The 10162-nt window shown below is 48.4% G+C and overlaps 2 protein-coding genes across 2 annotated transcripts; both read right to left on the bottom strand.

The window, feature by feature from the left end:
• Positions 1-6: 6 nt before the first annotated feature.
• YARS2 (tyrosyl-tRNA synthetase 2) lies at positions 7-2601 on the bottom strand. The gene is made up of 5 exons (XM_053462704.1): positions 1856-2601; positions 1391-1558; positions 1032-1187; positions 651-821; positions 7-325 (listed from the first exon to the last, which is right to left on the bottom strand). The coding sequence occupies exons 1-5, from the start codon at positions 2590-2592 to the stop codon at positions 166-168; spliced, it is 1392 nt and encodes a 463-aa protein (XP_053318679.1). The 5' UTR covers positions 2593-2601; the 3' UTR covers positions 7-165.
• Positions 2602-2956: 355 nt separating this feature from the next.
• On the bottom strand, positions 2957-10058 carry TTC38 (tetratricopeptide repeat domain 38). The gene is made up of 14 exons (XM_053462782.1): positions 9952-10058; positions 8199-8276; positions 7404-7485; positions 6664-6835; positions 6361-6534; positions 5803-5878; positions 5564-5683; positions 5278-5337; positions 5061-5099; positions 4423-4504; positions 4163-4337; positions 3903-4062; positions 3728-3801; positions 2957-3243 (listed from the first exon to the last, which is right to left on the bottom strand). The coding sequence occupies exons 1-14, from the start codon at positions 9979-9981 to the stop codon at positions 3150-3152; spliced, it is 1416 nt and encodes a 471-aa protein (XP_053318757.1). The 5' UTR covers positions 9982-10058; the 3' UTR covers positions 2957-3149.
• Positions 10059-10162: the final 104 nt, after the last annotated feature.

The raw sequence follows: 10162 nt of genomic DNA, 5'->3' as shown, positions 1-10162 counted from the left end.
AAAACATTATTGAATTAAATATCTCTATTTCTCTGCTAGAAGAGAATAGCGTTTATTGTGAATAACACGGAGCCGCAGATCATCTCACACGGTGAGAAATAACGGGTTCCGGGGCTCGTGATCCCTTCGTAGGCTGAAGACCGTAAAGAGGTCCGTGGCTTACGATCACAAGTGCATCCATTTCACGATGTAAAAGTTCTTCTTTCCAACTTTAAGGAGAGAGAGTCCGTTCTTCAGAATGTGCTGCCCGACCACCAGGACCTCGTCCGGATTGGTGACTCTCCGGTGATTGATGCTCAGACCCCCGCTGCTGATTATCTCGTACCTGATAAAAAAATAAAAAAAGAGAAATGAAGCAAAACGGCTATTAATGGGGAGCGCCCCTCCACCCCCCCCCAAACAAGAAGCTAAAGCATATTCTTTACAGCAAGGGCAGTAAAGGCACAGAATCCACTGCTGAGGGAGGGGGTTATCAGATACATGAGATGCCTTCAGAAGGGGTCTGGATATTTTTTGAAAGGCAGGACGTACAATAATATTTAGAGCTTCTTGGACCAGGGAGTAATCTGATCGCCTTTTGGAGTCAAGAAGGAGCGCCCCCTTGTGTACGGGCAGCGTTTCACTGATAATTATAGAAGTCTGACTCGTACCCGCGGGCCCCGGCTGGGATGGCGGACATTTTCAGACAGGTGTCCAGCACTCTAGTACCGGGTTCCAGTAATAATTCTGCAAACGGGGCTTCTCTGAAGAGCTCCTGCAGCTCCTGGTCAGACATGGCTTCCAGCGCGTCGGTACTGCTATGGAATAACGCGTGCGTGCACCTGAAAAGCGAATCCGAGAGGTTAATGCGCAGGACAGGCCGCCTATGGCCCGCGCAATACAGGCCACCTATGGCACACAAGCAGGATTAGTAATTCAAAAATATTCTTTAAATAAATAATGGGGTCAAGCATGGCAGAAGAGTATGGTACAGCGCTACAGAATCTGCTGGCGCTATATAGCGTAATACTAGGGGAAGTTTCTTCGTGTACCTCTTAGCGGATTCGAAACCCTCTTTTCCGTGAACGAGTTTGGTAACTTCAGCCGCGAGTCTCTTCTGAGGCCCCCGTTTCTCCGGCTCCTTCGCATGCTGCTCCATTATATGTTCGATTTCCGCCAACGGCAGGAACGTGAAAAGCTTTAAAAACCTTAAAAATATATACAATGTTACAGGGCTGTGCAAATAGGATATGGGTGTGGCTTCATTTTAGTCCCACCCACACTGCCCATACTCCACCCACTTGCTTTAATAACACAATCAGACTGTGGGCGTGTCAGACTGTTAAAGGTCGCTCAGGCTGCAATAAAGTTTTTGTTTTTATCCGTCCCGCTCCCATGATCCTTCACTTACTTTTCTACGACGCTGTCCTGCTGCCTCACGAAAAACTGGTAGAACTCAAACGGGGACGTCCGCTCTCGGTTCAGCCACAGCGCGTTCCCGGCCGACTTCCCCAGCTTGTCCCCCGTGGAGCTGGTAATCAGGGGCAGCAGGATCCCGAACACCTGCTGACCGGTTACCCTGCGAAGGCAACAAGGACGAGAAGGTCACTGCCGGTACGATCACGGCTGCTGCAGCGGGTAAGAGATTGATTTTCATCACATTCTTCGTTATTGGGACAATCCCTCCGCCTCTTCCTAGATTAAGGAGGCATATTTCTCATGCCCATTCCCTCTGCTTATGCTGGGAGGCTGTTCCACTTATCTACTACACTCTGTACATCCGCCCCCGCAAGCCTCTTAAACTCTAGTTTTAGATTACGGGCTCCATTTCTTCTGCTGAGATTGCTGGGAGTGGCAGTCCCCAGCCTGGCAATACCTCTGTATGAAGTCCTGCCCGGACATCAGGTTGCCCAGTTGGTCGGTGCCCCCCAGCTGGATGGCGCAGCCGTGCTCCCGGTGCAGGTGGTAGAAGTCATAGGCCTGCAGCACCTGGTACACGAACTCGGTGAGGCTCATGCCCTCCGGGGAGCGCAGGCGGCTCTGCACGCTGTGTCGGCTCAGCATGGTGCCCATCCGGAAATGCCTGCCCACCGAGCTCAGGAAGCCCACGGCCCCCTGGCCACGGTACCACGAGGCGTTATTGAGCACGGTGAATGTGGCCCCCGGCCGGGCCCCGTGCAGCAGCTCGTAGTTCCCGAACAGAGTGTCCAGGCTCTGACGGATCCCCCGGGCATTGGCCTCTATGCTGTCCGGCATGAGGGGGTCCCGCTCGTGGCTGCGGCCGCTGGGGTCCCCCAGCTGGGCTGTGGCCCCTCCGATCACGGCGATGGCGTTGTGCCCGGCCCGGTGGAAGTGCAGGAGGCCCAGCACGGCCAGCAGGTTACCCACATGAAGCGAGTCCGCGGTGGGGTCGAACCCGCAGTACACCGTCTGGGGACCGGAGCGCAGCAGGCTGGGGAGCTGGAGCCCCGCGCTCTCCGCCGGGAAGAGCTCCTTAAACAGACCTCGCCGGGCGACGGCAGCCAAGAAGTCGGAGGAACCGGAGAGAGTCCGCGACAACGGCCTAGAAATCCGCGGAACGGTGCGGACAGCGCGCAACAAGGGCGCCGCCATGATGGGATCGCGCGGGGAATGCTGGGTAATGAAGTCAGCTGATCTGCAGACAGACTGGGAAGTCATGTGACTGTGGATTCGCGGCGGATTCTAGGTAACCCGGTCAGCTGATCACCCACAGCTCTTAAAGGAGAAGCAACATAAATCTGTCCATGACGACGAGTAAGAGCTGTGTGGGTAACATTTGAGTAATTACATAGAATCTTCGCTGTCGATGCCCACTTATTAGCAGGTCTTCCCGTAGCCATGGCGAGGGCATTATAATTATATATGTAATTAGGGTCACTCTGCCCCTCCCCCAAAAAGAATTGATTGATTGATCTCTGCATTGTAATGAATTCCAAGGCTGAGCCCAGAGTACGTAGAAGGTCGTGACCTTTTTATTAAAGGCGATTCAGGTTCATACAGCGCGCCGGACGGGAACGTGGATTCCGGGGGGGGGGTGGAGGATTTTATTTAGCGTTTGTTTATAGACGGCGCCTACGGCAGTTTAACCATTTCACAGCAGGATTTTGTTTGCGGGGGGGGTGATTTATGGTTTGGGTACAGAAAGGGGTTTATGCGAGGTTGTGAACGGCGGTTATCTTCCTCATCAGTCTCTCGGTCATCGGCGAGTTGGGTCTCAGCGCGTCTCGCTCCAGTAAAAGGCATCTGGTAGGGAACGAAAATAAAGAATTGGAAACAGATCTCAAATTACAAAAAAAGCGTAAACGCGTCTTAAAAGGGGCGCTCCGGCCATCACAGGCACTTTACGACAACTGTCCCTTTAAATTTCCGTGGTGTCTGTTTTGAAAATGACACCATTTGTGGCGACACTGGGGGTGCAGCTCTGTTCAGACCCCCATTGATTTCATGGGGAGAGCTTTCCAGCTACAAGCAGACAATTATTGGCAATGAATCTTTGGACCGTGCAGGAGGAGGAGGGCTGCTGCTGCTGCAGGGCTGCATCTTCTGTGTCAGGTGTTTTTTGGGGGAGGGGGTATATTAAAGTACTCCCAAGGGGTGAGGGTACTTTTATATACATAAAGGGGGTTCTCATTAAACTGTCCCTTCAAACATCCCAGCAGCTGTTTCCCCGCAGACCCTCGGTGCACGCTGTATGGGCTCGGGGGTAACAGCTGCTTGTCTGGCGTACCTCGCCAAATTCCGATGGCGTCTGGAGTCGCTGTTTATCGCAGAGTGGATCAGGACCAGATTTAAGAGATCTCTCTGAAAAACAACGTAAGAGAAGAGACAACGAGGACGGCAATTACGCACCAGCATGCGCCGTGTATACCGGCAGCCGTTAAGTGATGAAGGTCGGTCTATACCTGAGCGTGACTCCCTCCTATATCCGGTATCTGGTACCGTATGGGATACATCAGCTCGACCGCTTTATCGTAATTCCCGCCGTCGAACTCAATCAGCGCCTGGCACAGGGGGAGGCCGAGGTGGTCTATCAGAGCGTGCTGGTGATTGTCCCCGGGCGGCCTGACAATAAAACGGGATGGAAAACATTTCAAAAATAGAGCCGACGATGTTATATTTATCATCGTCTCGTGCGAGACGTGCATTGGCTTTGTGTTTTTACGGCACTCGCTTTGCAGCTGTCTGTAGCGAGTCCACGAGCTGGGTGGTCATCTCGTGATCCTTAGACCCCAACGATGACATCAAGAAGTGGAGGTCGTTGAAAATCAGCACGTGATCCTCCGTGTGCTTCTTCGTCACCCGGACCAGGTTGTTCCACCTGCTCCCCACATCCACACCTGGAAAAGCAAACCGCTTAGCGAGCGCTGCCCCTCCGGTGACAGAAAACGTCTCCCGTGATAACAAACCGCCAACGGTCCTCACCTTCCATCTGAAGTCGGTACAGCATGGATGCGTTATCTACTATATCCAACATGCTCCCGCTCCTCCAACAAGGCGGAGCGATCTGTATGAGAAATTGCAGCAGGATCCATAATTTTTCAGCTTTCTAGTATTTTGACTACATTTGTACTCAAAACTTTATCTCGAGACCTAAAGACTGAATAGTTTTGGTTCAGACCTCTATTTGCAGAATGTAGCGTGCTAGTGGGGAAGACTGATGGAGACAATGTAGCATCGCACCTACAGGTCACTTATACTCCACCCCTATTATAGGACAAGTTTCTTCTAGTTACCCCAGACTAGGGTATCCGAGGGGTTAAATTATCTATCGACAGTCGCCTTTGAGAGGTGAGCACTTGATATAATAGAGTAAGAAAGCCACTACTGGACAGATTTATGAATTCTCCCTTAGGGGGGTTCTCGGAGACCTGAAACTGTCCCTTTAACGTCCTATTTTAATGGAGTCAGTGCTACGAGTAAGGGAAGAATAATAATAATAATTTGTTCAACCCGACGGCTGTGAGTCTAAAAGAGAAATTATTACATCGTACGCATTATCTAAATAACCGGGAGCAGCGACGGGGAGCGGGAAGAAGGGGCAGATGTGGTTACGAACTTACGTGGTCGTCGTACAAAGTCAGGGCTGCCTCGTATTCGCCCTGAAATACAACATTTTCAACCATTCATCATTACGGATACGCAAAGCGTTGCGTGCTCTGCTCAGAAGGTAATAAAATAATAGGATTCTAAATAATAAAAAAAGGAAATCCTATCTATATTAAGAAAGGGTTAACGCGTCTCCCCAACTGCGCCAAATGCATAAAGTAAAGCACTAACCTTTTCAATGAAATAAAGCGCCCAGTGCCAGTACACGTGGCACGCCAGCATGTCGCTCCCCTGCGAGGCAATAGGAAATCAAGCGTTAAAAAGTCCGGATCGTCGCAAAAGACCACCGTGAACAATCCCAGCCGGCGAGGCCGCTAACAAGACGCACGTTTACATTAAACGTCATTACATCACCACGATGACGTCACAGACACTTAAAGAAAGAGGCAGATAAAACACTAAAAATGTTTGCGGTTGGGAAGACGAGACGGTGAAAGAATACAAAGAGCGAACTTACGTTCCAGTTCTTCTCCGTCTCCCGCATGAAGGACAGCCCGCTCTCGACGTCGGCCCTCATCTCGTGCACGTGGGCGATGGTGTGCGCTGACCAAGCGTCCTTCTGCTCCTCCGCCAAAGCCTAGAACGGCAAACGCTTCCGTCCAGTAACTCAGCCGAGAAGAGCCGGTTTCTTGTCGTAAATTAACGTTTTGCAGACAAACCTGCATGGAACCTGTGATCTGTCTCTCATCTCCTTACCTCGCTTGCCACCTTCAGAGCCTGGTCATAGAAGTTAGTCTCGAGAAGACCAAAAGAGTACATGCCCTTGATATGACTAGAAGAAGAAAGGGAAATTAGCTCCGTATTGTGCTTTTTGTTATCAAAAATATCAACTGAAACTTTACATTATTAAAGTTTACATTTTTAAATGACCATAGCGATTTGTTTTTTTTAAAGTATCTCCATTATCTTATCTGTTATGAGGCTTTGGGCACAGTGGGCACTCGGAAACCTCCTCTTTCCCCGGCAGCCACACACTCACGATAGTTACTGCAGCTATTTGGTGCGTTAAAAAACGTTAACACAGCGCGTACGTATTTTGTATATTTATGTTCTTTTGATGATCGAGCAATTAGAGCTTCTTATTAATACGCATTTGATTGTAAGCTCCTTACCATTTGTTTCTGTTCTAATTGTTATAGGATTCACTACTTGTTGTGTCCTGTTTATCCATTGTACAGCGCTCCAGAACATGATGGTGCTATCTAAATAATGAATAATAAATAATAATAATCTGTTGCACTGGACCTGACTTACCTACTTAAAGGGGTTTTAGGGGTCCAGTACGGAAGAACTCGTGCTACAGAATCTCTCATTTGAATTCTATACCCGAGATAGAAATACGCATCGTGGGCAAACTTTATAGCCAGGACGTCAGTCGGATGCGTCTCCAGGATCCGCTCCCAGAGGTCGGCAGCTTTGGGGAGGTTTCTACAGATAAAACATTCTCGTCAGGCGATAATCAGACTAATAGGACATGGATGGGGGGGGGCACCGGACCGGTGCGTTGGGGTTATGTATAATAACGTTGCACTCCGTTCATTGAGGGTTAAAGGTTACCCTTTGGCGAACGTCTCCACGGCGGTTACGTGCAGCTTCTCTCTTTCGGTTAAAGGCTGCGAATTTGAGAGGTCGGTCATGGTCTTTATAGCACCAGCCAGGTCCTTGTCAATCAACGGCGAGCGTCCGGTGCCAACCAGCTCCAGACCGGTGGAGAGCACGTGGCCCATTACTGAAAAGAACAACAACCATGATCACCATGATCACCGGAGCGGCAGAAGGTTCCTGTTAACTGTTAAGCAGGAAAATGTCTACCTTCCTCATAAATATTTTTCTTTATTCCCTTTAATTTGAATCATTTCAGCCCAATAAACTCCCTTTATCTGCAGACCTGGAGCCGCCGTTGCTGTCAGTCATGTGATATTTGGGGTGACTTTCCCGGCTCAATCACCACACTGAGCTGACGCTTTATGGCAATGCTAATGAAGTCCCTTCCTCCATAGACTTTCATTAGTCAGAGAGTCCGACTGGGTGATTAAGACTGGGCCATTCTAATATTTCCCACAGGCAGTATGATAAGGAGTCGGGGGGTTTGTCTAGTAGATTGGGGATCAGCAGTTCATCACAAACTTACCCTTGATGATGTAAGGAAAGAATTGTCTCTAAGCAGCAAAAATTAAACACACTTTTGTTTTTTGTTTTCAAAAGCAAAAAACAACTGATGATGACTTAATTTACAAAGTATCCGTAATAAACAAAGTATCCGTTACGTTGTTACCGGATGGATATGGAGCACGTACCAAAATTTGGGTCTGCAGCTTTTATTCTGGAGAGACATCCATCGATTCCTCCGAGACTGGGGTCATTGGTCCATGTAGTATACTGGGGGAGGGAAATAAGCCATTTATTAGCACCTAAAGGGCAAAATTAAAACACTTGCTATATATATATATATATGACGACCTTTAGCACCAAGACGGGCAGAGTATAAAGTGCTGAGTACCTGCAATATAAAATGCTCAGGAACAGTCACAAGACAATAAAACGGAAAGAGACAGTCGGGTGACTCGGCTGTAAACCTCGTAAACACGTCGGGATAAAGAAAACTGCTGACTCGTCAAGACGCAGAATTTTTATACCTGACCGCGGGGTCATCTCAGAATTAGTAACCAAATCGCCATCTTTTATTTCAGCCGCTGGCATATTATAAACTTTTTATCCTCCGACAAACGTGTTTTAGGACTTTGGTTAAATATTCTCCCGGGGAGAAGCGGACGGAGAAAGAAGACAGAAGAACGAGAAGAGGCAAGAGAAGAAGCAGAGCTGCTGAGAAGGAGATGAGCGTGGAAGGGGTCGGTGGAGGAGGTAGGGAGAGGTTGAGAGACAGTAAGAGAGTGTGCATCAGGGATATTCAAACAATCCCATTTCCGGGAGACTCGGGACCTCTGAGACAGCACAGGAGAGGTAAAAGCTCACCGCTCACCATCCAGAACATCTAAACCCCGATTATAACCCGCACCCCTCACCCAATTAGGGGGGGAAAAGGGCCTGTAACCCGGGACAATCCAGTACTCCAAATACCGGCCAAGTGCTACCTGAGTCAGAGAGGCATCAAACAGCTTGCAAGCTTCGTTGCTTGTAGTAGAAAGAGACAGCCCGGCGTCCTCCCAAGCCTGCAACACAAAATAACCGTTAGGGAGATCGTCCACAAGTCACTCAAAATGTCTGATTGAACCCTAACGTATCGGGTCGCCTTAGTCCGTCAGTTCTAGTTTTGTCCAACCCTTTGAATGTAGGGACTGTAAGAGGCGCTGCGGGGATCGTTGCCGCTATGTGAATAAAAGACACCAAGAATAACGGGGCAGTTAAGGGTCTGGCCCGGCTTCTACCTCCACGTGGTGCATTTATCCTTTTCTAGATGGAGTTCAAACTTCAGAGAGATTTAATTAAAGTAACCCATTCGCACTCATTCATACACACATACATACATACACACTCATTCTCACACACACACATATATATACACATACACACTCATTCACACACACTCATCCATACACATATACAATCATATATACACATACACACTCATTCACACACACACACATATACACATTCACACACACTCATATAAACACATACACACTAATTCACACACACACTCATTCATGTACACACATACACACACATTCTCTCACACACATATACACACACACACTCTCTCACATATATACACAACAATATTTGTAAACAGAGCCTCAGGCAGCACCCCATCAAGATATTTAAATCTCGTCTTATGAGTTGAGATCAGGGAAGGCAGCACATGTCAGCAGGAGCCGCACATGCTCTGAGGAAGAGACACTTTACCTTCTCCTCCTTGGAGATGTTCAATGCCAGACGTGCACCGAGATGCGCGGCTACACAGAAGATAAGGCTACCTGTCCGTACTCACTACTTCTATACAATGTGTTATTATGGTCTGGCTCAACAGACCTTCTATAGAAACCTTGCTGGAAGATATCCACGTTTTATTTCCAGAATATTAATGCTCATTCCGTGAGATCTATAGAATGTTTCCCATACATTTAAAACATTATCATTTCTTGTGCCAAAGAAATAAATAAAAATCCACTGGCAGTGTTATCCGGCTCGGGGAGAAGCAGGAAGTCTTAGAGATCCACCAAAAAACTCCATTAACCCTTAAAAAGGGCCTAGTTAATATTTTTTATTGGGCTAACATAGCAAAAAAGAAAAAATGGAGTCGCAAAAGCTTTCAGGATCTCATCTGAAGAAGAGACCGCTGAGATCCTGAAAGCATTCATAAGGTTATCTCTCTCCTATGTTGGCCAAAAATGTAATGTAGAACTTTCCGCACAACTTGGCTACAAAGCGTTACAAGCAGTTCTGCGCAGGAGCTCTGGGGGATTATAGGGTTAAGCGTTAAAGATCCGGAAAAACCGTCAACATTTGGGGCACCAGGAGACTCAAACCTTAATCAGTCGTTGGTCTCGTCTTAGATTCAGGAGCCGTATGTCTACCCCATGCATGTTTAATCCCCTCACTGTATTACCCTCTACCACCTCTGCTGGGAGGCTGTCCCACATATCTATACCACCTCTCAATAAAGTAAACACTTCCTTCCATTCCATTTGACTCTCTAGCGTTAGATTCTGGTCTCTTTTTGTAACTTTTCTCCTCCTTTAAAATAAACTTCCCTCCTGTCCTTTATGTATTTAAATGTCTCTCCCCCCTCTCTCTTCTCTCCTCCATGTTATACCTATTGTGGTCCCTGAGTGTCTCCTGAGGGGCAGGGTCTGAGTGTGGCCCCCCTGGAGGGTCACTACTCACCTTACAGTCCCTCAGGCTAACAGGTGCCATGACTCCACTCAATGAATGCAGGTGCAGACTGCAGAGTTCACTGGACTCAGCTACTTTTCTAAGACCCAGCCCCCGATGGGAGGAGATCAGGTCTCTACCCCCAGGGCGGAGCCGGTAGGTGTGAAGGGGCAGTTATATACCCCAATCCCACCCAGACCGGTCAAAAGCCGCACATAGGGGG

Source organism: Spea bombifrons, chromosome 4 (genome assembly GCF_027358695.1).
Source record: "Spea bombifrons isolate aSpeBom1 chromosome 4, aSpeBom1.2.pri, whole genome shotgun sequence".
NCBI lineage: Eukaryota > Metazoa > Chordata > Amphibia > Anura > Pelobatidae > Spea > Spea bombifrons.
This window is presented reverse-complemented; position numbering and strand designations above follow the sequence as displayed.

Coding starts and splice junctions, on each gene's coding strand:
- YARS2 (XM_053462704.1), bottom strand. CDS start 2,592: ATGGCGGCGCCCTTGTTGCGCGCTGTCCGCACCGTTCCGCGGATTTCT. Junction 822..1,031: donor GGTTTCGAATCCGCTAAGAG/GTACACGAAGAA, acceptor TTCGCTTTTCAG/GTGCACGCACGCGTTATTCC. Junction 326..650: donor ATCCCAGCCGGGGCCCGCGG/GTACGAGTCAGA, acceptor TTTTTTTATCAG/GTACGAGATAATCAGCAGCG.
- TTC38 (XM_053462782.1), bottom strand. CDS start 9,981: ATGGCACCTGTTAGCCTGAGGGACTGTAAG. Junction 5,100..5,277: donor CGCTTTATTTCATTGAAAAG/GTTAGTGCTTTA, acceptor GTTGTATTTCAG/GGCGAATACGAGGCAGCCCT. Junction 4,063..4,162: donor ACAGCTGCAAAGCGAGTGCC/GTAAAAACACAA, acceptor TTTTATTGTCAG/GCCGCCCGGGGACAATCACC.